General features: G+C 45.9%; 1 protein-coding gene across 2 annotated transcripts in view; it reads right to left on the bottom strand.

Annotated features, from left to right (window-relative positions):
• LOC140727914 (E3 ubiquitin-protein ligase Midline-1) overlaps window positions 1–26,002 on the bottom strand; it is a 389,541-nt gene that overhangs the window by 6,013 nt on the left and 357,526 nt on the right. For both annotated transcript variants that reach the window (XM_073045882.1, XM_073045881.1), the window contains exons 7-9: window positions 23,577–23,720; window positions 22,378–22,539; window positions 11,204–11,411 (exon numbers count right to left, since the gene is read on the bottom strand). In XM_073045882.1, the coding sequence (XP_072901983.1) occupies window positions 11,204–11,411; window positions 22,378–22,539; window positions 23,577–23,720 (514 nt within the window). The remainder of the gene's footprint in view (window positions 1–11,203; window positions 11,412–22,377; window positions 22,540–23,576; window positions 23,721–26,002) is intronic.

Genomic DNA, 26,002 nt, shown 5'->3' with positions numbered 1-26,002 from the left:
ATCATGGCTGATCATCCAACTCAGAACCCTGAACCTGCTTTCTCTCCATACCCCCTGATCCCTTTAGCCACAAGGGCCATATCTAACTTCCTCTTAAATATAGCCAATGAACCGGCCTCAACTGTTTCCTGTGGCAGAGAATTCCACAGATTCACCACTCTCTGTGTGAAGAAGTTTTTCTTCATCTCGGTCCTAAAAGGCTTCCCCTTTATCCTTAAACTGTGACTCCTCATTCTGGACTTCCCCAACATCGGAAACAATCTTCCTGCATCTAGCCTGTCCAATCCCTTTAGAATTTTATACGTTTCAATAAGATCCCCCCTCAGTCTTCTAAATTCCAGTGAGTATAAGCCTAGTCAATCTAGTCTTTCTTCATATGAAAGTCCTGCCATCCCAGGAATCAATTTGGTGAACCTTCTTTGTACTCTCTCAATGGCAAGAATGTCTTTCCTCAGATTAGGGGACCAAAACTGCACACAATACTCTAGGTGCAGTCTCACCAAGGCCTTGTACAACTGCAGTAGAACCTCCCTGCTCCTGTACTCAAATCCTTTTGCTATGAATGCCAACATACCATTTGCCTTTTTCACCGCCTGCTGTACCTGCATGCCCACCTTCAATGACTGGTGTACAATGACACCCAGGTCTCGTTGCACCTCCCCTTTTCCTAATCGGCCACCGTTCAGATAATAATCTGTTTTCCTGTTCTTGCAACCAAAGTGGATAACCTCACATTTATCCACATTAAATTGCATCTGCCATGAATTTGCCCACTCACCTAACCTATCCAAGTCACCCTGCATCCTCTTAGCATCCTCCTCACAGCTAACACCGCCGCCCAGCTTCGTGTCATCCGCAAACTTGGAGATGCTGCATTTAATTCCCTCGTCTAAATCATTAATATATATTGTAAACAACCGGGGTCCCTGCACTGAGCCTTGTGGTACCCCACTAGTCACTGCCTGCCATTCTGAAAAGGTCCCGTTTATTCACACTCTTTGCTTCGTGTCTGCCAACCAACTCTCTATCCACATCAATACCATACCCCCAATACCGTGTGCTTTAAGTCTGCACACTAATCTCCTGTGTGGAACCTTGTCAAAAGCCTTTTGAAAATCTAAATATACTACATCCACTGGCTCTCCCCTATCCACTCTACTAGTTACATCCTCAAAAAATTCTATAAGATTCGTCAGACATGATTTTCCTTTCACAAATCCATGCTGACTTTGTCCGATGATTTCACCTCTTTCCAAATGTGCTGTTGTCACATCTTTGATAACCGACTCTAGCATTTTCCCCACCACCGATGTCAGACTAACCGGTCTATAATTCCCCGGTTTCTCTCTCCCTCCTTTTTTAAAAAGTGGGGTTACATTAGCCACCCTCCAATCCTCAGGAACTAATCCAGAATCTAAGGAGTCTTGAAAAATTATCACTAATGCATCCACTATTTCTTGGGCTACTTCCTTAAGCACTCTGGGATGCAGACCATCTGGCCCTGGGGATTTATCTGCCCTTAATCCCTTCAATTTACCCAACACCACTTCCCTACTAACATGTATTTGCCTCAGTTCCTCCATCTCACTAGACCCTCAGTCCCCTACTTTTTCCGGAAGATTATTTATGTCCTCCTTAGTGAAGACAGAACCAAAGTAGTTATTCAATTGGTCTGCCATGTCTTTGTTCCCTATGATCAATTCACCTGTTTCTGACTGTAAAGGACCTACATTTGTCTTGACCAATCTTTTTCTTTTCACATATCTATAAAAGCTTTTACAGTCAGTTTTTATGTTCCCTGCCAGCTTTCTCTCATAATCTTTTTTCCCTTTCCAAATTAAGCCCTTTGTCCTCCTCTGCTGGTCTCTGAATTTCTCCCAGTCCTCAGGTGTGCCACTTTTTTTGCTAATTTATATGTTTCTTCTTTGGACTTGATACTATCCCTAATTTTCCTTGTCAGCCACGGGTGCACTACCTTCCCTGGTTTATTCTTTTGCCAAACTGGGATGAACAATTGTTGTAGTTCATCCATGCGATCTTTAAATGCTTGCCATTGCATGTCCACCATCAACCCTTTAAGTATCATTTGCCAGTCTATCTCAGCTAATTCACGTCTCATACCTTCAAAGTTACCCTTCTTTAAGTTCAGAACCTTTGTTTCTGAATTAACTATGTCACTCTCCATCTTAATGAAGAATTCCACCATATTACGGTCACTCTTACTCAAGGGGCCTCGCACGACAAGATTGCTAACTAACCCTTCCTCATTGCTCAACACTCAATCTAGAATGGCCTGCTCTCTAGTTGGGTCCTCAACATGTTGGTTCAGAAAACCATCCCGCATACATTCCAAGAAATCCTCTTCCTCAGCACCCTTACCAATTTGGTTCAACCAATCTATATGTAGATTGAAGTCACCCATTATAACTACTGTTCCTTTATTGCACGCATTTCTAATTCCCTGTTTAATGCCATCCCCAACCTCACTACTACTATTAGATGGCCTGTACACAACTCCCACCAGGGTTTTCTGCCCCTTAGTGTTATGCAGCTCTACCCATATCGATTCCACATCCTCCAGGCTAATGTCCTTCCTTTCTATTGCGTTAATCTCCTTTCTAACCAGCAATGCTACCCCACCTCCTTTTCTTTCCTGTCTATCCCTCCTGAATATTGAATATCCCTGGATGTTGAGCTCCCATCCTTGGTCACCCTGGAGCCATGTCTCTGTGATTCCAACTATATCATATTCATTAATAACTATCTGCACATTCAATTCATCCACCTTGTTACGAATGCTCCTCGCATTGACACACAAAGCCTTCAGGCTTGTTTTTATAACACTCTTAGCCCTTATACAATTATGTTGAAAAGTGGCCCTTTTTGCTTTTTGCCCTGGATTTGCCTGCCTGCCACTTTTACTTTTCACCTTACTACTTTTTGCTTCTACCCTCATTTTACACCCCTCTGTCTCTCTGCACTTGTTCCCATCCCCCTGCCACATTAGTTTAAATCCTCCTGAACAGCAGTAGCAAACGCTCCCCCTAGGACATTGGTTCCAGTCCAGCCCAGGTGCAGACCGTCCTGTTTATACCAGTCCCACCTCCCCCAGAACTGGTTCCAATGCCCCAGAAATTTGAATCCCTCCCCCTTGCACCATTTTTCAAGCCACGTATTCATCTGAAATATCCTCCTATTTCTACTCTGACTAGCACGTGGCACTAGTAGTAATCCAGAGATTATTACCTTTGTGGTCCTACTTTTTAGTTTATCTCCTAACTCCCTAAATTCACCTTGTAGGACCTCATCCCGTTTTTTACCTATATCGTTGGTACCTATGTGCACCACGACCACTGGCTGTTCACCCTCCCACTCCAGAATGTCCTGCAGCTGCTCAGAGACATCCTTGACCCTTGCACCAGGGAGGCAACATACCATCCAGGAGTCTCGTCTGTGGCCGCAGAAACGCCTATCTATTCCCCTTACAATCGAATCCCCTATCACTATAGCTCTCCCACTCCTTTTCCTTCCCTCCTGTGCCGCAGAGCCACCCACGGTGCCATGAACTTGGCCGCTGCTGCCTTCCTCTGATGAGACATCTCCCCCAACAGTATCCAAAACAGTATATCTGTTTAAGAGGGAGATGACCTCAGGGGACTCCTGCACTACCTGCCTACTGCTACGCTGTCTAGTGGCCACCCCTTCCCTTTCTGCCTGTGTAGCCCTTACCTGAATTACCTTTACTTGAATTGGACAGCTTTAGTTAAGGGAGAGATTGAATAGGATAAGTGTGCTTTCCTGGAAAAAAAGATGGAGGCTGAGGGGTGAACTGATATAGGCATGTAAAATTATGACAGGCATAGATAGGGTAGGTAGTCAAGATCTGTTTCCATATGGTAGGGACATCAAAAACAAGAGGGCATAGCTTTAGGAAGAGAGGAAAGGGATTTAAAGCCAATCTGAGGGGTTCATTTTAACTCTTATTCCTGTTCCCATTCTGACATGTTGGTTGTTGGTTTCCTCTTCTAGACGATGAATCCAATCTCTGGATGGAGGAGCAACACCTCATATTCCGTCTAGGTGGCCTCCAGCCTGATGGCATACATATCGACTTCTTTTTTTCCCATTCCCCCTTCCCTCTTTGTTCCCCCCTCTGGCCTCCTACCTCTTCCCAATGCCTGCTCATCTGGTCTGGAAAGATAAGATACAATGGCGGGCCAATGATATTAGAACAGAAACACGAAAGGGTTGGCATGATGGTTATGGGGTGAAGGGCCGGTTTCTGTGTTGTACGACTCTATAACTCTGTTAGCTTGCAGACTGAAATTGGTCCTTTTAAAATGTTCACATCTGCCTTCAGTGCTGTCAATACAGGCCCAAAGAAAGCAATGTTTGCGTTTATATAGCGTTCATCATAGAGTAAATCACGCAAGGCATATCACTGACAACACCTGATGCTACAGCAAAGGATGTACTATGGCCACAATGACATAAACCTGGTCAGGGGGCAGGTTTTGATGAGATGATGTGCCAGTATGGATTTCTGGTCAAGTCTCATACCCCAAACCAGCTTCTCAGAGGCCAGAAGAGGAGTGTGCTGCTGGTTCATGACCAACAGTGCACAATATTGATGAAGTTAAGCTGACTGAAGTGGTTGGGGTGCAGGGTGGGGGAGTGGGTTTTGGAGAGTTTCTATAGAGGATTGCTGTGTCAGGCCTAAAAGAGCTGGCACCTCCCAATCTCCACCCAGCTAACAGGAGTCATTTCCAACTCATCACCTGCAGCCTATTTAAACCTCCACAGTCCTTTGTTGATGGTAGAACATGTGATCAAGGAGTGCCACAGATATTCACTGGAACCCAGGAAGCTGTTTGGGAAATTATTGGGTAGATCCGGGGTGCCTAGCTTGCAAGGCATTCTGGCACCTGAGGAAGGGGTTGTGTAGAACTTTTTAATTAAAGCAGGGTTGGGAGTGAGGATGTGATCCCTGTCATATTCCATTACAGTAGGTGGTGGTAATTCACCTTCCTAATTGGAGTGAGCCACTGACAACATAAAAGAAGAAGACAGTCCTCCAGCCTCAAGCAGTTGCTCCTAGCCTTCAGTTACCTAGTTGCCTGCTGTGTTTATTATCTGTTCTCTCTTGTCTGGTGGCTCCTTGCGGCTTGTTATTTTGCAGTTTATTAGTAATTTACTGCTAATCGTCTCCACTGCTATGTTCTTGGATCGAGCTTCCGCTACAGTTCCATGCAGGATGGGTGAACCAGTGATTGATCCAGCAGCGTATGCTCGCCAAAAGGAAGCTGTCCATTGACAGGAGCACACGATTCTGAAGCAGCAGGAAGCCATTGACCACCTCACACTCTCAACCAACATAGTCCCGATACAGCCACCCCATGCCTGTCCAAATCCCCCCTCACAGCCCCAGAATCTGGTGCCCCAACACTTCGAAGGATCCCTAACCTGATACTGCAACTTCCTGTCCCAGTGCATCGTAGGCTTTGAGCGCCAGACTTCTCTGTATTCCACATACTGAGCCAAAGTGGTCTTCATCATTGCTCTCCTGACTAGGCAAGCTCTGGTCTGGGCCACTGCTAACTGGGGCAATAAAAACCCCCTTCTTCAATAACCGAGGAGTTCACTGCTTTCGACCATCTGGGAAGGTGAAGTGGGGGCAGGGAAGAGCAGCTGTGATGTGGAAGTGTTGCTGGCTCTGTACCATCACGGCCTCCAGGAGCACTTGAAAGATGAGCCGTCTACCCGGGACCGACTTTGAAAGCCACATCACTCTGGCCCTCCAGTGACCTACGGAATGAGCCTCCAGATCATCTGTCAGAAGCCGAGAACCATTTCAGGCCGCAGGACTTCCTTTAGCCACACCTTCAGAGCCCATGCAGTTAGGGAGAGCTCCCTTAACTACCACCCCCCCCCCACCAAAATCGTGAGCATCGGTGGAAAAATAACTTGTGTGCTTACTGTAGAGCTGTTGATACCCCACACATCAAATGCCCACTCTGCCCAGGAAAACGGCACCACCAGGTAGAGGACAAGGGGCCTTCTATCTGGTAAGCTCCCCCTGGTGTCTCTTCCAACACCATAGGCTAACTCACTCTCTCTGTCATCCACACCCCCCCCCCCCAATGACTCTACACACACAGGAGCAGCAGGAAGCCTTCTGGACTGGACTCCCCACCGAGCCTCTCACACCCCTCCTGCATCTCAGCCGCTAACTGTCGTCCCTTGGCATCTGGGAGGGTCAGAGCATGCACACAGCCTGTGCACATGAACATCAGAGAGCACCGCGAGTCTACCCAGTTCCTGCTGATAGACCCACCCAACACTCCTCCCATCTTGCGTTACCCCATCTCCACTCACCACCCTAACTTTGCCCGGTCATTCGGTTCACTGCTGGGTTGGGGTCCCACCTGCACAACCTGACTGTAACCTCAGCTGACTTCACCCCATAAATCTGTGGAGACACTGCAAACTCTCGAGCTCACCCAACTACGCACAGGAACACCACGACTTAGCAAGCACCGTCTGTATCCTACCACCTCACAGACCATATGACTGCGCGATCGACCTCTACCTGGGCACCTGAGGTTCTCTGTTCATCCTTTTCCCTCCTGAAATCCAAGGTATGAAGTGCTCCAGCATGGTTTCATTTGACCATCCCAGTCCCCAGCTGGTGCAGGAGTCACCTCTGTCAAAAGCCTTCGACCCTGCATCAACTAATGTGCACTCAACACAATCGACATTAGGAACTGCTGCCCTCTTCCCTCGATGGATAGCGCATTCAAAACGCTCTGAGCGGCCCAGATCTACAAGTGTGAACAACCTGACCCGGAGATAAGCGGAAGACGACATTCATAACAGTCACCGGCCACTTGGTGATGCCTTTTGGACTTGCCAACAATCTAGATGTTTACCAAGCCTTCATCAACGAAATCCTCTCAGACACGCACCACACGTTCACCTATCTCGACCACATTCTCATCTTCTCTGAAGATCCCCAAAACCAGTGGGAATTCCTTCAGCTGTAACATAACAATATGCAAAATACTCCAGCAGTCTCCAAATAGCAGGACTGGTGTCTGCCCCGACACACTGGTTGTGAGGAGATGAGACTGAGGGAAGTACCCCCCATGTCAGCCCAGGCTGAGTTCTCACAGCAGGTTTCCTGTTTACCTAGCAGCTTACTAACAGCTACTTCACCCCGCTGAGACAGCTTAGTATCCTGAGACAATATTTTGGGTTAGCCACATCATCACAACTCTCATTTCATGCACACCTGCCCCTTTTAAGGACAGTTTACAGTTCCACAAACGTGAAAGTAGGAGCAAAAACCTTCTCAAAGACACTTGCTCTGTTTGAAGGATTGTAATGTGTTGATACAGCTGTTCCCAGTTACTTTAAAGGGATTTTATGTTCTTGGTTTTATAAACAGAATCTGCTGCCCAGTTTTAGCAAACTCCTTTTAATACAAACCCTTGTTACTTTTTGAATCAACTAGCTATATCCCTGGAACAGAAAGAGTATCGGTCAGTATGAAGCCATGTAAAGCTCGAAGTGATTGGAGGGAAGTATGGGGGTATGTCAGAGGTAAGGTTTTTACACAGTGGTGTGTGCCAGGGGTGGTGGCAGAGACAATCGATACATTAGGGACATTTAAAAGACTCTTGGATAGATGCATGGATGAATGTAAAATGGAGGGCTATGTGGGAGGGAAGTGTTCTTCCAGTGACTCTATGGGTGTATTGTAAAGGGTTCACCTTCGTACTCGTTGAGAATCTCACTGCCATGGCCTTGACCGTAACAGAACTGGCAGCAGAAGCTTGGATTACACTATGGGAATACATGTGGGAACATGAATGTTAGGAGAAAGCAGGGGTTTGACTCCTTAAGAGTAATGACAGGTGATAACTGGTTCTGGTTCAGTGGTTTGAGCTGGTGACAATGTATTGGTCTGCTTATTGTAGGATTTCCTATCAGTGACCAGGGCATTCTGGAGCTTGGGGGTAGTTTGTTGAGGCCTCACCAACAGAGTGGCATGAACAGCACCGCGAATCAGCAGAACGGGAGGTATACTGTACTGAGGGCAGCCTGCCACATACCTAAATAAGTACAGTGGATTCTGGTTAACTGGACCATCAGGTAATCGGGCCAGCTGCTTATTTTGGGCAACTTTTAAAGAACAAAAATAAATCGAGAAAATAGCTGGGATTCCCTGAATTTATTTGGGACACTGTGCTCCTAATTGGGACAGGAGACTGTTATGGAACAGTGTTTAATTAGTGTCAGTCGCGTGCCGCCGTGCTTAGAGCAAAGTTTTTAAATAGCATCACTTATGTCCGTTTGTGTTAAAAGGTAGTGAATTTTGCAACTGGTAGTTGGTAAGTTATAGACAGTTCAGAACTGCTTTGCTTACTGCGGTTTCAAGCATTCAACTTGGTGATGCCATAAATGACCAGGAGTGAAAATGAAACGATTTTACTACGTCAAGTTAGGAACTACAAAGAATTTGAAGGCATCGGCACACATCTTGGATGTTACAATGGGGTGACCGGTGCTCTCGGTGTGGCCTTTTATATATTGGTAAGACGCAACTCAGACTGGGAGACCGTTTCGCTGAACACCTACGCTCTGTCCGCCAGAGAAAGCAGGATCTCCCAGTGGCCACACATTTTAATTTCACATCCCACTCCCATTCTGATATGTCTACCCATGGCCTCCTCTACTGTCAAGATGAAGCCACACTCAGGTTGGAGGAACAACACCTTATATACCGGCTGGGTAGCCTCCAACCTGATGGCATGAACATTGACTTCTCTAACTTCCGTTAATGCCCCTCCTCCCCTTCTTACCCCATCCCTGACATATTTAGTTGTTTTTTTCTCTCTCTCTGCCCACCACTCTTTGCCTGTTCTCCATCTCCCTCTGGTGCTCCCCTCCCCTTTTCTTTCTCCCGAGGCCTCCCGTCCCATGATCCTTTCCCTTCTCCAGCTCTGTATCACTTTTGCCAATCACCTTTCCGGCTCTCAGCTTCACCCCATCCCCTCCAGTCTTCTCCTATCATTTCACATTTCCCCCTCCCCCCACTACTTTCAAATCTCTTAGCATCTTTCCTTTCAGTTAGTCCTGACGAAGGGTCTCGGTCCGAAACGTCGACAGTGCTTCTCCCTATAGATGCTGCCTGGCCTGCTGTGTTCCACCAGCATTTTGTGTGTGTTATTTGGAGGATGCAATCGCCGAAAGCGATTGTACTGTTTAAAGGCAGTACATTATCTGCACTAAGTGTCTGAGCTGATTTTGCTCATTTACTGTTAATAGAAAACACAGCAGCATATACTGGATTAATTCCTCCGTCAATAACTATTAGGAAGTAATACAGTTTTTTAGTACCATAGTAGATTTGGTAGTGTTCTAATTTATTCTGTTTTTCATTTAAGTACATAATTTGTTACTCAGTCAAATGGTCCTTTGTCTTTCTTAAACTTTTTTAACTATTTCCATGAAACTTTTGCTAATTGTGCCAAAATATACCAATCCATATCTGCCCTAATTAACTGGAATCCACTGTATTTTAATGGTTGTTCTGTTCTGTTCTAGTCAATAGCTTTGTAGTTTTAATTAGGTAATTGGAGTTTGTGTCTTTCTGTCTAACAGAGTCTTTTGTTGTAATGTTAACAGTGGGTTTCTCACAAGTGCTCTGGGGTTCCTCCTGTATCTTAAAGGCGTGTAGGTTGGTGGTTTCATTGAGCGATGTAAATTGTGTGTCAAACCCAGACAGTGTGCTGAGCAGGATGTCTGGAGACCAGGTTACAAGGAAGTTTAGAGAGGAATGGGATAGTTCTGTGTCAGCATAGACCCAATGGGCTGAAATAGTCTCCCTCTAAGCTACAAAGATGTAGTAAGTATACTAGATACAGGCGAGACTGCAGATGCTGGAATCTGGAACATTATGTAATCTGCTAGAGGAACTCAGTGGTTTGAGGGCCAAATTGTAAGGAACTGTAAGCGCTTCCGGTCGAAACCCTGGATCAATTCTAGATGTAGGATTTCAACCTGAAATGTTGACAATTCCTTTCTCCCCACAGATGCTGCTCACCCAGTTAATATCATCCAGAAAATTGTTTGTTGCTAGTAAATATTGTGACATGACAATGGTCAGCAGGTTACCTCAGGGATAAACCGAGGAAAGATCCGGAGCTGGAGTCCCTGAGGCAGTCCTTCATTGAGTTCAGTGTCGACTGGCGACTCCTGTGACTCTGCTGGTTCCAAACTCTACAGGTCTCTGCCGTTCATTTGGATTCGCCAGCTGTATGGGAAGGGGGCGCCTGCTACACATGGGCAACGGCTTGCTCTCCATATCTTACCGCCCTGGATTTGTATCATTTAGCCTCAGCAGGCCAGACATCCCTGGATCCATTTACAGAGCAGCTAGCAGAGTGATCCTCTGCAACGCAGAGCACCATGGGATTTCAAACAGGACAGGAAGTGGAGCTACCCACACCCACTGGACGCACAAATCCCAATGGAGTTCGGGGTGAGATCCTGGTCTCAGGAAGTTCTTTAAACACTTTCTAGTGGGAAGGCTGGAAAACCACCCCCCTTACCGTACAGCCTCATATCTGGGGCCTTTCCTGTCCTTGCTTTGCACCCAATAACACTACCTCCCTTCCCGCCAAATCACTATGCAAAATACCATTGGCTCAGGACCCTTTCCACATATCATCTGAACCCCTTTTCCAGCACCCCCCCCCCCCCACCGCCAGTGAGACCCATTAATGCCCAGGACACTGGCTTATGCTGTGGTGGGCACCCTTCCCGTCTTCTCCCAGATTAAATTAGAGCACAGCTTTTATACCTTTCTTTGTTGTGATGGGGTTGAGAGGGACAGGCAACTTTCATCACCCATGTCTAATTGTCAATGAGGTAGTAGTGATCCACATTCTCCCACAGTGCAGCGTGGTAGGGAAATTAGGGACTTTACCCTGGAAGGGATGAAGGAACGCTCCTGGACCATGTTCCAGGCATTGAGATGTTAGGGATGGTATAAGATGACAGCATTTTGCCCCAACATCAGTGAATGCGTGGGTCAGTTGTAGTGAAAGTGATGTAGATCCTGTTATTGGATTTAGGCAAAAATATGGCAGAGCTTAATTGCACTCTGGAGTTAACAGGACATAAGTTTCCCTCTCACCATGTGCTTCCTCCAATGAGGATCTCCCAGTAATGTCGGCCACTGTCTATGTAGACGTTGCCAGTTATGCCATAGCTCCCTTGGCTGGTGAAGCGCTCTGGGGTGTGGCTCTTCTTCGAGGCAGTCTCGTCCCGCTCCACGCTGAGGTTGTCATGAGAGACTTTCAGCTTCCGGTGTGCGGACTTGGGATCCAGCTTGAAAGGCTGGCCTAGGATTGAAGGCACAAAGAGCAAAGTGGTCATTGTTGCAAGAACGTGGAAGTGAGGAACAGCGAGGACATATCGCAGGCAAACAATCCAGCTCTCTCACACTGACCTCCACCCTGCCCCGGCTTCTCTCCAGACACATGGAATACAGGCCTTGGCTGCTAATTGAGAAAGAGGTGACTAGCAATGGTGTATTGTCTAGGAATGCTTGGAAGTGCAGACATCCCAGAGTACTAACTCCACTGTCATCTGTGAAACAGACAAAACATCTGGAAATGGTCCGAATCTCAAACACTTGAGCTCAATGGCTACGCTGTTATTTATTATTTAATGCAATACAGAGGGAATTGGGCATGCTGGTTTTGTGATAACTATTAAACAGATATGTCTTCCCTGTCAAATTGACACAAATGATCCCATGACACCATCAGAAGAAGGCAGGGAGTTCACTCTGGCAACCTAGCCACCGGAGAGAACTCCCAGGCCCTTATCACTTCTGATCAGTAGAATAACTTGTCATTTGCTCCCTGCTCTGTGCGTGAATTTGCTGAATGTAAACTGGCTGCGATATTTTCTGAAAGTATAAGGGCGACTACACTTCCCTCAGAGGTTTGGGGTTGCTTTCTTCAATATAATGAAAAGGATAAAGCTGCAGATGATGGAAATCTGAAGCAAAACAGAGAGTGGTGGAAACACCAGGCAGAATCTGTGGAGAGAGAAATGGTGCTAATGAATAATCATCACCCTAAGTGTTAACTCTCCTCTCTCTGTAGATGCTGCCTGAATTGCTGACCAGTCCCAGCAATTCAGTCAGACGTGTTGAGTTTTCATGCAGGTCCAGACAGCTTACCAGGGAGATGTGATTGGCAGCAATTATATCATTGTAGAGGAACCACATGATCAATAACTTTCACTAGCTTATGTTCAGGAAGTCTGGGTCATTGACTGGAGTTCTGTGGGCACCAAGCTAAGCGGGTCATCAGATCTCCGTCAGGTGTGGGTGCCGGGTGTATGGGACTGAGTTGAGGAAGCAGTTGCCAGACAGAGCTGCTAAATCTGTTTTCAACTTATCACAATATATCAAACAAGCTACTGGCTTCACTCACTTCATCCTGCCCACGTGCTGGGTGGGAGCACAAGGGGAGGATGGTACAGTCCTGTTTTCATTGGGACAGGGAGATGACCGTACCCCTTCTGACACCAATAAAACTAAACAACAAGTGGAATGTTCAGGGGTCTTTCCAAATGCCCGTTAAAGATTGTTGGTCTGAGATGCCAGCGCTCGCCCACACATGAACAATCCACAGTAAGCATTCAAGCCAACTCGGGGACGTGTATTGCTCCTGGTGTCTGTGGGAGAGTTGCAGGACAGTTGTGTGGACAGTGGGTAGCAGGATTAGTGCCAAAATGGAACTTGCTGTACTGAGTGGTTTGATTCCACACTCTCAACCACCGCACGTTGCAAAGGCTGACTCGTGCAAACCAATTTATCAATCTGTCTGAAATTGCCAGGTTCTTGTGCCTGTGCTTATCCCATGCAGTTGCCAGAGCCAAGAAAGCTCTGACAACTTTAGCCTGGATGCCCACATCAGTTGGACAGCAAATGGTTAAAAATTGGACCTCAAATATTGAATAGTTCACCCACTGCAAAATAGTTATATTGTTTTCTTAATTAGCTCTGAGTACATAGACTGGCTGTATTCCAGCAGAACCAGACTGCAGCTGGAGATGCAGTTGTTTCAGATCATCTTGGAGATGGCTGAAAACTCCACTAACAGGTGGAGATTTCAGCTTGCCAGAAGGCTAGCTGGAAGCAGTTCCACCTTTTCTGCTGTTGGAGCGCTGGATTAGGACAAATGGAAGATTAGATGAGATTGTATGGTGATGAAGCCATTAGTTTTACACTCTGCCACAAACTTTGTTTCCTTGTCACCAATTCAACACATGACAGCCTCCCCCTATGAAATCAGTCTATACATCTTGCTGCATCTGTAACACAGAATCAGGTCTAACATCACTGGCTTATGTTGTGAAATTTGTTGTTTTGCAGCACCTGTACTTTGCAAGACAATAATAAAAACTAAATTGCAATAAGAGGAATATATACAATATTTAAATTAAATAAGTAGTGCAAAAAGAGAGGAAAAAATAGTGAGGTAGTTCAGAAATCTAATGGCGAGTGGTAGAAACTGTTCCTGAAATGTTGAGTGTGCATCTTCGGGCTCCTATACCTCGACCCTGGTGGTAGCAATGAGAAGAGGGCATGTCCTGGGTGACGGTCTTTAATGATGGATGATGCCTTCTTCGGGCATCGTCTTTTGAAGTGCTGGGAAGACTAGTGCCCATGATGCAAACGGCGAAGTTTACAACTTTCTGCGGCTTTTTCCAATCCTGTGCAGTGGCCCCTCCACACCAGACAGTGATGCAACCAGTTAGGATGCTCTCCACAGTACATCTGTAGAAATTTTGCGAGTGCCTTTGGTGACGTACCAGTTCTCCTCAAACTCCTAATGAAATAGAGCCACTGTCATGCCTTATTTGTAATTGCATCGGTATTTTAAGCACAGGATAGATATTCAGAGATGATGACCCCCAGGAACTTGAAACTGCTCACCCTTCCCACTGCTGATCCCTCAATGACGACTGGTGAGTGTTCCCTTAACTTCCCCTTCCTGAAGTCCACAATCAATTCCTTCGACCTACTGATGTGAGTTCAAGGTTGTTGCAACACCACTCAATTCAGCGGATTTATCAAACAAGAGAAAATCTGCAAATGCTGGAAATCCAAGCAACAGACACAAATGCTAGGGGACCACAACAGGCCAAGCAGCAGCTATGGAAAAGAGTACAGTCGACATTTCAGGCCAAGACCCTTCAGCAGGACGTCCCGAAACGTCAACTGTACACTTTTCCATAGATACTGCCTGGCCTGCTGAGCTCCTCCAGCATTTGGTGTGTATAGCTGATCTATCTCAACCTCCTCGACACCATCTGAAATTCTGCCAGCAATAGTTGTGTTGCCACAAATTTACAGATGCCTCTTGAGCTGTATCTAGCCACTCAATCATGGGTGTTGAGAGAGTAGAGTAGTGGGTTAAGCATGCATCCTTGAGATATGCAAGTGTTGATTGTCGCCGAGGAGAAGATGATACTTCCCATCCGCACTGACTGTGGTCTCCTGCTGACGACGGCAAGGATCCAGTTGCAGAGGGAGGTACAGAGGCCCAGGTTTCGGAGCTTATTAATTAGAACTGGGAGCATGATTGTGTTAAATGCTGAACTGTAATCAATAAACAGCAGCCTAATATGAGATTGCATCTGCTGTAGACCTATTGTGGTGATGGGCAAATTGCAGCTGTTAATTCCAGTCATAACCAACCTCTCCAAACACTTCATCAAGTGTGGGTGTGGGACAGCGTGGGCTTCCCACGGGTGCTCCAGATTCCTCCTACAGTCCAGAGATGGTTAACTGATCATTGTAAATTGTCCTGTGATTAGGTTAGGGTTGCTGGGTGGAACAGCTCGCAAGGGCCAACTCTGCACTGTATCTCAAAAATAATAACAATAGCGTCCTTGAGCCTTGATAGTTTGAGCTTTCAGAATTTTGTATCGTCTGCCCAATGGAAAAGGTGAGAAGAGAGAGTGTCTGGGGGGGGGGGGTGGTTGGCTGCTTTACTAAGACAGGAAGAAGTGTAGACAGAATGCACGGCGGGGAGGCTAGTTTCTGTGGTGTGCTGAGCTGCGTCTGCAGTCTCGGTAGTTTCTCGTCGTCACGGGTGAAGCAGTTGCATCCAGACAGGTTGCTTTCTATGGTGCACTGAGAAAGGTTGGTAAAGGTCAAAGAGACTGCATGGCAGATCTAGGAAGGGAGGGGCTTGAGGGTCACGGGAGGAGGGTGGAGCGTGTGTTGATCACAATGTGCTGAAATCATGCGAACCCAGTGCACTCCACCTCACGAGCATTCGGACTCGTCACTCCACCTCTCGAGCATTCGGACTCGTCACTCCACCTCTCGACCATTCGGACTCTTCACTCCACCTCACGAGCATTCGGACTCGTCACTCCACCTCTCGAGTATTCGGACTCGTCACTCCACCTCACGAGCATTCGGACTCGTCACTCCACCTCTCGAGCATTCGGACTCGTCACTCCACCTCACGAGCATTCGGACTCTTCACTCCACCTCACGAGCATTCGGACTCGTCACTCCACCTCTCGAGCATTCGGACTCGTCACTCCACCTCACGAGCATTCGGACTCAGGGACCTAATGAAAGCTCAGAATGGCAAGTAATGTGTGTGCCTCCCCGTAAGAGAAGAAAAGCCTTATCATTTCATCCAAAACCACCTTTCTGTCAGCGGAGTCCTCTCCCAGTACTGCACTGGTGAGTTAGCCTGAGTTATTGGCTCATAATTCCTGTCTCAAGAACCCACGGACTGCTGACTCTGAGGGCAGCGTATGACCAGACTACAACTGTCTCAGTACCACCCAGAAACGTAAAGTACTGGGATTTCAGGGTTTATCTGGAAATAAAAGTTGCTCAGAAAGTTAAGTAAGAACATCTCATTGGAAACCCCAGTCTAGTTTACAAATGAGCCAGTGTTCTTGATTTGCTACTTGGCAAGTTGCAATATCACATAAATACATCACATCTGGAAGTTTCATTCGCCTAGTTCATTATAAGCAAAGTTTCCATCTGTAGCTTCAACAAAAAATGAGCTTGGAACGTATGTCTCACCACTGATCAATTCAAATATCTGACTGCCGAGACAAGCCTTCGAACAAATGGATTGCAAAAGAGATTCCGTGTTCAAACAGTGCTTGAAAATGAACAGAGGTTCAGGAGAGTAGATTTAGGAGGGAGATGAAGAGGAAAAGAGCAGTGAATCTGTGGAATTCTCTGGCCAGGGAAGTAGCGGAGGCTACCTCAGTACGACACAGTTAGCAGAGGAGGTTCACCAGGTTGATTCCGGAGGTGAGAGGGTGAGCCTATGAGGAGATGTAAGACAAGTGAGAACAGTTGGTGGATTCCATTCATGGAACCAAACAGACAAGGGGGAAGACAGCAGGGATATTTGGTTACTTGTTGCATTACTGATGTACCTGTGGTACATTTTGGTAAACGAGAGCTGTACTTGTACTCCCACTGCAGGGTCATACATAGGGTTATGGCCTTAAGAACAACCTCAGAGACCTGATTACAAAATTCTGGATCAATGCATCAGTGCTGCCTTTATAGGAAAAGCTATGTATGCTTCTGCACGTAGATCTAAGAGATCCTATGAGACTATTTTCCAGAAAAGCAGGGGAATTAGCTCCTAGGGTCCCAGCTAACATCTGTCCCTCCATCAATATCACAAAACCCAGTTTTTCTAGAGCTTCCATGGCTGTCTGTGGGAGCTTGCTGTGCATGGATTGGCAGGTGTGTTTCTTATGCAGTAAGTTCCTACATTTTAAAAGCAATACCTTGGATATAATGTTGTTTGGAACAACCTGAAGTCATGAAAAACAAAGTCACAGTCAAACTTCTCTTCAACTATACAGTTCTTAAAGCAACTGGCACAACCTGAATCACAAGAGTTTAGCAATGCTCTGTTACGAAGAAGCAGATCGTTAAGTGGGACAGACACAAATTGCGAGTAAGCCCATTAACTATTTATTAACAAGACAAACAGTGAAACACTCAACCAAACATCTAAGTCAAACAAGTACTTACCTAAGCCCCCTAAGTTACAAGACTACGACACTAAATATTCAGTAACCCTTCAAGCTAACCTCGGTTACGGATACGCATTTAAACTGAGTACCTGCAGATACAGGGCATAACAGAAACTAAACCTGCACACAGTGGCAACTACTTAACTAAAGTGTGCGCCCCGGCCCTCTGCACTGCAGCACACTCCCCACTGTCTACTGTTTCCATGCACCTATCGCCTTCCTGGTCCACGGCGACCCGAGGGGAGAAGAGACCACATGGTTACTGTGCACTAGATTTTAACCCTACCGGTGCTGTCACGTCATCAGTTAAACGGTAGGTTGTGGGAGGGGCTGCAAAGCTCCTTTCCCTGCCTCCCGCGGAGGAGTGGCTTTCGATGTGCAGGTGAGTTAAGACACTGCAACGTGCTGTGGCCACCTTGATCGTTTTGGCTGTTTTTTATATTGTTCCATTGTGTTCTTTCTTGTAAACATTTTGTATATTTTATGTTAATGTCTTTCTTGTGAATGCTGCTTATATCATGCTATATGCATGTGGTGCTGTTGCAAGTAAGTTTTTCATTGCAACACTGACTACCCATTCTTGAACATCTGAATAACAACCTTGACTTTGACTTGATTTTGCACGAATTCTTATAATTTTATTTAATATTTTCATTTCAATCTCTCTAAGGTACAGCAGTCTCTTGTATCTTAACTTCTATTTTTATGCATGTGATATACACACACTGGACACTTCATTAGGTACCTCTTGTACCTAATAATGTGGCCACTGAGTGTACGTTCGTGGTCTTCTGCTGCTGTAGCCCACCACCTTCAAGGTTTGACACATTGTGCATTCAGAGATGCTTTTCTGCACACTGCTGTTGTAACGTGTGGTTATTTGAGTTACTGTTGCCTTCCTGTCAGCTTGAACCAGTCTGGCCATTATCTTCTGACCTCTCTCATTAACAAGGCATTTTTGTCCACAGAACTGCTGCTCGCTGGATGTTTCTTGTTTGTTTCACCATTCTCTGTAAAGTCCAGAGACCGCTGTGTGTGAAAATCCCAGGTGATCTGCAGTTTCTGAGATACTCAAACCACCCCGTCTGGCACCAACAATCATTCCACAGTCAAAATCACTTAATCACATTTCTTCCCCATTCTGATGTTTGGTCTGATCAGCAACTGAACCTCTAGACCGTGTCGCATCCATTTTATCTCCTTTAGCTTCACCTTCGTCCTCTTTTTAGTGGCTTGCCCCAAAGCTATGGTTATGTAGCAGTTAGTGCGATGCCGATACAGCTCCGCTCGGAGGAGTTCAGTCCCTGTGTCCTCAGTAAGGAGATTGCACATTCTCCCTGCGGAATGCGTGGGTATTCTCTGAGCTTCCGGTCTCCTTCCACAGTCCAAAGATTGTAAATTGTCCAGTGATTAGGTTAGTATTGAAAAGGGCATTGTCAGTGGTTATTGAGCGACACAGCCCAAAGGGCCAGTAGGGCCTATTCCGCACTGTTCTTCTAAATAATAAATTAATTAATGAGGCGACAACGTCAAAGAGCATGTATGCCCTTTAGATGAAGTCATCTGTTTCTATTTCTTTGCATGCCAACAGAACCACCAATGAAGACCTTATGTTCCCCCATATGTTGCACATCACACATCCCGGCTCCTCAGCTATTTCTTCCATGAGGAAACCCTGTACAAGGAGCTACAATATTAACAAATAGAGCCTAACCACTTCAAAGAAAAAGGCTGCAAATTTCAATATTTTAACTCTTAAGGTTTTTGCTAGGTAAGAGTGGTTAAAATACCGACCAATTACGATCGGATAGAACGTAACGACAGTCTCAAAGTGCACTGGCAGTTCTTACAGGTATACCTTCTCCCTAATTACACCGGAGGGCATGTGGTCCCTCAGCTCTACTGCAGCAATGCCATTCCCCCACCAATCTGCATTTTTCTGGGATGTGGGAGGAAACTGGAACACCCCAGGGAAGCCCATGTGGTCACAGGAAGAACGTGCAAATTCCACAAGAACTTTTCCGGGGGTCAGGTTTGAATGCAGATTGCTGGAGATATGAGAGAGTGACACCTCCCACTGCTCCACTGTGTCATGCTTGTAGTGCTGAAAGAATAACAGTTAAAATTAAAGGTAAGCATGTAGATCAAGGTTCTGGATGAACTCAACAGGTCAGGAGCATCCCTGGAGAGAGAAGCAGTTGAACCATCATCTGATTTGAAACATCCACTCTGCAGCTCTCCCTATGAATACTGCCCAGCTTGCTGAACACCTCCATTATTTTCTGTTTTTGTTTTATATTTCCAGAATGTGCCATTGCTTTGCGCCAATGGATCAAAATAATGGTCACTTTGTTATAAAGATCATAGTAGGTGTTAACAGTGTGCAGAACCATTTGTTGACCATTGCAGCTGAAGGCTCAGTTGAAGCACGCTGTGTCGTCATTTCTTTGCTAGACTGGTGGCCAACTGAATTCTGGACAAGCAGGAGCCCAGGAAAGATGGATTCAGTATTAGGGGTGGAATTTCATCCTCATGCTGATTAAAGTACTGCTCCTACCCATGAACCAGGTGCTGCCTACTACTGATGGCACAGGAGGGACTGTGGTGCTAGAATCTGGAAGAACTTAGCAGGTCATGCAACATCTGTAGAGGTGAAGGGTTAGTCAATGTTTCAGGTCGAGACCCTGCGTCAGGACTGAGACTGTAGATGGAAAATAATCGGAGTCAGGCCCATCTTCCCTCTACACTCTCAGTCCTGATGCAGGATTTCAACCTGAAACACCCGACTACCCCTTTGCCTCCACAGATGTTTTTCACCCTATGAGGTTCCTACAGCAGTTATTTTCTCTCTGCTCCAGGTTTCTGCTGGAAATGAACGACAGCTCAACTTTCCAATTGAGAGGTTGACAAAGAACATAGGAGGTAGAACAGTACAACACAGAAAGAAAAACCCTTCAAACTTTTAATGTCCACGATGCCCTTGCTCCTGATTGTTCAGACACAGGAACAGGCAGGGGATAGGGAGACGTGAACCTGGATGCACGTACATGTCTGCCCAGATGTCTCTTAAATGATGTCATCTTATTTGATTCCATCACTCTCCTTGGCAGCAGATCTCAGGCACCCACCACTCTCTGTGTAACAAAACTTGCCTCATAGATCCCTGTTTAACCTTCTCAGCTTACCTTAAAGCTTTGCCCCCTAATATTTGACATTTCCACCCTGGGGAGAAAGAAAGGCTATTTATTCTATCATTGCCTCTCATTATTTTAAACACTTCATTTGCGAATTTGTAGATTCAGTCTTAGACAATAGACAATAGGTGCAGGAGTAGGCCATTTGGCCCTTCTAGCCAGCACCGCCATTCACTGTGATCATGGCTGATCATACACAATCAGTACCCCGTTCCTGCCCTCTCCCCATATCCCTTGACCCCGCTATCTATGAGCTCTATCTAACTCTCTCTTGAATGCATCCAGATACGTGGCCTCCACTGCCTTCTGGGGCAGAGCATTCCACATATCCACCACTCTCTGGGTGAAAACGTTTTTCCGCATCTCTGTTCTAAATGGCCTACCCCTTATTCTTAAACTGTGGCCTCTAGTTCTGGACTCACCCATCAGCGGGAACATGCTTCCTGCCTCCAGCGTGTCCAATCCCTTAATAATCTTATATGTTTCAATCAGATCCCCTCTCATCCTTCTAAATTCCAGTGTATACAAGCCCAGTCGCTCCAATCTTTCAACATATGACAGTCCCGCCATTCCGGGAATTAACCTTGTGAACCTACGCTGCACTCCCTCAATAGCAAGAATGTCCTTCCTCAAATTTGGAGACCAAAACTGCACACTATACTCCAGGTGGGGTCTCACCAGGGCCCCGTACAGCTGCAGAAGGACCTCTTTACTCCTATACTCAATTCCTCTTGTTATAAAAGCCAGCGTGCCATTAGCTTTCTTCACTGCCTGCTGTACCTGCATGCTTGCTTTCATTGACTGATGTACAAGAACACCTAGATCTCGTTGTACTTCCCCTTTTCCTAACTTGACTCCATTTAAATAGCAATCTGCCTTCCTGTTCTTGCCAGCAAAGTGGATAACCTCACATTTATCCACATTAAACTGCATCTGCCATACATTTGCCCACTCACCCAACCTGTCCAAGTCACCCTGCATTCTCATAACATCCTCCTGACGTTTCACACTGCCACCCAGCTTTGGGTCATCAGCAAATTTGCTAATGTTACTTTTAATCCCTTCATCTAAATCATTAATGTATATTGTAAACAGCTGCCGTCCCAGCATCGAACCTTGCGGTACCCCACTGGTCACAGCCTGCCATTCCAAAAGGGACCCGTTAATCACTACTCTTTGTTTCCTGTCAGCCAGCCAATTTTCAATCCATGTCAGTACTCTGCCCCCAATACCATGTGCCCTAATTTTGCCCACTAATCTCCTATGTGGGACTTTATCAAAAGCTTTCTGGAGGTCCAGGTCTTATATCTTTTTATCAGATATTAGAAGTAACCATCCCAATGCGGCTCCCAAGGTGCTGGGACACGATGTTGCACTCATCCTTCACCCAAGTCCCATTTCAGATTTTAAAAGTACGGCTCAAGCTTGAACTAACTCCATTTGTAGATCTGGTCGCCGTCCTTCCATCAGTCCACACGTACTCATTTCTCCATGAACATGTGGTGACTTTATCAGCTTTCATCAGAAGAACAGATCAAATTTCAGGCTTCACATTGCTGAAACGGGGGTTACGGCTTGGGGAATGGAAGTTTCTTGTGCTGGGGGAATGCAGACATAATGCAAATGTTCCCAGCAAATTGAAGAGCAAGAGTAACATCCTGAGTGAATTCTGTCACTGTAAGACTTTCAAAGGCAAACACAACTCATTGATTTCAACAGCAACTATAGGGTGTTATGTTGCACAGTACGTACATCTCTACAGCTCCAGCAATCTTGTTTTCTCTCTGCTGATTTACCTTCAGCTTGCATCTCCTCAAGACTGTGAATAACAAGCCTTCAACTCTTTGGCAGCCCCATCACCACTTGTATCATCCATTTTCCCTCAGTCTCCACCCTCTCATACAATTTGGTTCTCATCACTCCCCCACACTTCTCTACAACTTAAAAATCGCTGATTTCCGACGGCTCTTAGTTCAGATAACAGGTCGTCAACATAAACAGGTTTACCCCGCTTCTCTCTCCGCGGCTGCCGTCTGCTGTCTTTCTTACAACTTACTGTTTGTCTTTAGCCTGGAGGGCTCACTGTTTTGGCTGCCAGCTTGGTTAATGGCCTTGACCACAAAGATGTACTTGGTGCCACTCTGTAGACCGTGCACTGTGTAATGGTTCTGTTTGATGTTTGGGACAATCATCCAGCTGTCTGCCGAGCTGCACAAACCTGCACCGGAACCCAGAGGAGATCTGTATAAGCCTTCTGCATTCGTATCAAAGACAATTTTAATGTTTACTGCACAGAATAAACGCAACGTGGCTGAAGAGAAGGCAATTGCTAAAGAACAAAGTTGTCTCAAAATCATTCCATCTGTGAGGCCGAGAAAACTCGGATTCTCAATCAGTATTGTGGGATTATTGGGATCTAATGGGGGCTGCATGCCTCAGCAGGAACCGCTCCCAAGTGCAAGTCCAGGATCTGAGTTCTCCTCCTTCAGAGTTGAAAATTGAGTGACGTGCTGTTGAAAATGCTGTCGTTCACTCGAGTCACCAAGACCAACGTAAACATTGTATCGGGGATCTTGGCTTATGGATCGGGGAATATTTATCACTCATACAATGCAAAAAATGAGAACATGGGATAACAAGATAAAGAGTCCTTAAAGTGAGTTCACTGGTTGTGGGGCTAGTGAGTGTGGTTATCCCCTTTTACTCAAGAGCCTGAAGGTTGAGAGGTAGCAACTGCTTTTTCTCCAGAGGCTGCTTCCATCATTGTCCAGAAAGATTCATCTTTCTTTCAGTAAGACTCCAGGGCAACTTGGGAGGGTGGGGACCCACAACAGCTTTAACTTAGCTTAAAGCAGAGAAAAGCCATTGGGCCCATCAGGTCATGCTGGCTCCCAGAAGAGCAATCCCATTAGCCCTGTTCCCTCTCTCCTTAATCCCCTGTGGCTCTGTAATTCACTCTCTCTCTCTCTCTCTCACACCTTCCCACAGTTTCCCGCTTACTTTTGGAGCAAATTATCCATGGCAAATGGACCTGCCATCTTGTCTCTTGGATGTGGCAAGAGACATATGATCACCAGGTAAACGTGCAAAGTCCAGATGGACAACTCCAGGGGCCAGGATCGAACCCAGAACCCAGAAGCTATGAAGCAGTAGAACTAATCATCATGCTACCCTTGCAGGCTGTAAATATGATCGCATTTGTCCCGTACTCCAGAATAAAACAAATACTAACACCAACAGCAACTGTGGACTTACTAACTACGTTGGCGAGTCCGGTGAAAATGGTGTACTGCAGTTCATAGGAGACCACACTGAATTCATCATCAGAAGTCCAGTGAACCGTGATGGTGTCATGTGATGCGGTGCACAGCTCCTCTCGGATGGCTGGTGGATTTGGTGCTGCAAAGGCAAAATTAGTTAAGTGCTTCATCATTCATTTGGCTGCTGAAATATCCGTAACCATCCAGCCAATCCTCAGTCCTAGTGATCACTCACCGAGTATAAATTGCTGTCAGTACTAATTAAATGTGCAAACAGGATTAATTCAGGATAAACTTACTCTAAAATTCTCTGAAAATAATGACTCAACTGAACATGCCACGGCATCACTTAATGTATTGTTGGGCGTAGTATACAGCTGTCGTTTGAATTTTGCAACTGCTGATTTGCCGTTTAACGTGCACCCTTGCATTCAGTCTCAGGCATTCAAGGCACATGAAGTGCATTGGAATGTGAAACGCTGATACTGGCTCCAAGTATGCAGATTGTGAAGCCGGCATGATAATTTGTCGAATTTTTCAAGGTAACCAATGCAGAAAATCCTACGTGTATAAACATGGAGAATCCAATATTTAGTAACACTAAAGACATCCTTAGCTCCAACTGTGCTATTTAAAGGGGCCCTATTTCAACAGTTTGTTTCCATTGCTAAAACAAAACCTGGGGAAAATTTTATCCCTGCATTTGAATGGTCTCTCTCTCCCTCTCACTCATTTCTGTCAGAATCTGGGTCCTGGACAGGGTTTAATCGACACGGTTTGTGGATTGGACTCTGTGGTTCACGTTACGATGTGTTTCTGGTTTCTGGCTGCTCCTGGTTTGCTGCTATTTTGTGAGATTTTGATCGGGGCGGACTGGCGGTGGGGCCTGAAGTTAACAACCGACACGGAGCTAGATTGAACGGAACTGAGTCTGCTGGGACTGACCCGATGATTTGTGGATTGGTGTTTTATATTGCGTTTTTTGCTCGTTTTTTTTTGTTGTTTGTGCGATTTGTTTTTCTTTAACCTTGGGGGCTTTGATGCTTCTCTTTGAACGAATTCCATGGTTTTTCTTTCTTAGTTTCGTGGCTGTCTGTGTCTAACCATCACCTTCACAACATTGATGAAGGCACCATGGGCCCTTTTCATGGTGTGAACGACCCTGGAAGCACGGCTGACTTTCCAAAGACAGAGGCTCATCCACTCGTTTCTCAATGCCTACGGAACTCTCTAATTGAAGCCAGAATGGCTCGGAGAGGCTGTGCGTGCAGCCTGTGGGCTCTGAGTGAGGCCTTTTCTGTTTTGCTACTTATGACTAGTGGGGTTCCACGGGGATCGGTGTTGAAAACGCTTCTTTTCACGTTATTTGTCAATGATTTGGTTGACAGAATTGATGGAGTTATAGCCAAGTTTGTGGATGATATGAAGACAGGGGTGGAGGAGCAGGTAGTGCTGAGAAAGCAGGGAGTCTGCAGAAGATAAGGAGAATGGACAAAGAAATGACAGATGGAATACAGTGTCGGAAGTGTACGGCCATGCACTTTGGTAGAAGGAATAAAGGCATAGATTATTTTCTAAACAGGGAGAAGTTAAAGTTGTAAACGGACTTTGGAGTCCTCATTCAGGATTCCCTAAGGGTTAATGCAGGCTTAAGGACGGCAAATTCAATGTTAGCATTCATTTTGCGAGGACTAGAATATAAAAGCAAGGATGCAGTGCTGAGGTTTAATAAGACTTTGGTCAGACCGCACTTGGAATAATATGAGCAGATTTGGGCACCTGATCTCGGAAAGGAGGTGCTGGCATTGGAGAAGGTCTAGAGGAAGTCACGAGGCTGATCTGAGAATGAAAGGATTAACGTGTAAGGAGAGTTTGGTGACTCTGGGCCTGTACTACTGCAGTTTAGAAGAATGATGGGGGTATCTCATTGAACTGTATCAAACATTGAAAGGCTTTGATATAGTGGATGTGGAGAGGATGTTTCCTATTGCTGGGGGGAGGGGGAGTGGCGGTCTCGGACCAGAGAGCATGGACTCAGAATGCGTTGTCACAAATGACTCCAGAGGTCAAGTCATTGGGTATATTTAAAGCAGAGGTTGATAGGTTTTTAGTAAGGGCATCAAATGTTACGAGCAGAAAGCAGGAGAACGAGGTTGAGAGGGATAATAAATAGGCCATGATGGAATGGCAGACCAGACTCAATGGGCTGAATGGCTGAATTGTGCTCCTATGTCTTCTGCCCTTCTGTCAGACCATCCCAGACTATGAATCACACAACTCTTTCCACAGAGTTAGGCTCCAGATCAGAGAATGACCTCAGAAGGCTTGAAGAACTCTATTTCCCTGAGTTTCTCAGATGTGTCATATATATCTCTCTCAGCTTGAACTAGCGCTTGCCAGTCTTGGAAATGGGTCCCCTAC

The sequence above is a fragment of the Hemitrygon akajei genome, chromosome 5, assembly GCF_048418815.1.
Source record: "Hemitrygon akajei chromosome 5, sHemAka1.3, whole genome shotgun sequence".
Lineage (NCBI taxonomy): Eukaryota > Metazoa > Chordata > Chondrichthyes > Myliobatiformes > Dasyatidae > Hemitrygon > Hemitrygon akajei.
Note: the sequence above shows the minus strand (reverse complement) of the source record. Positions and strands in the feature narration are given on the sequence as shown.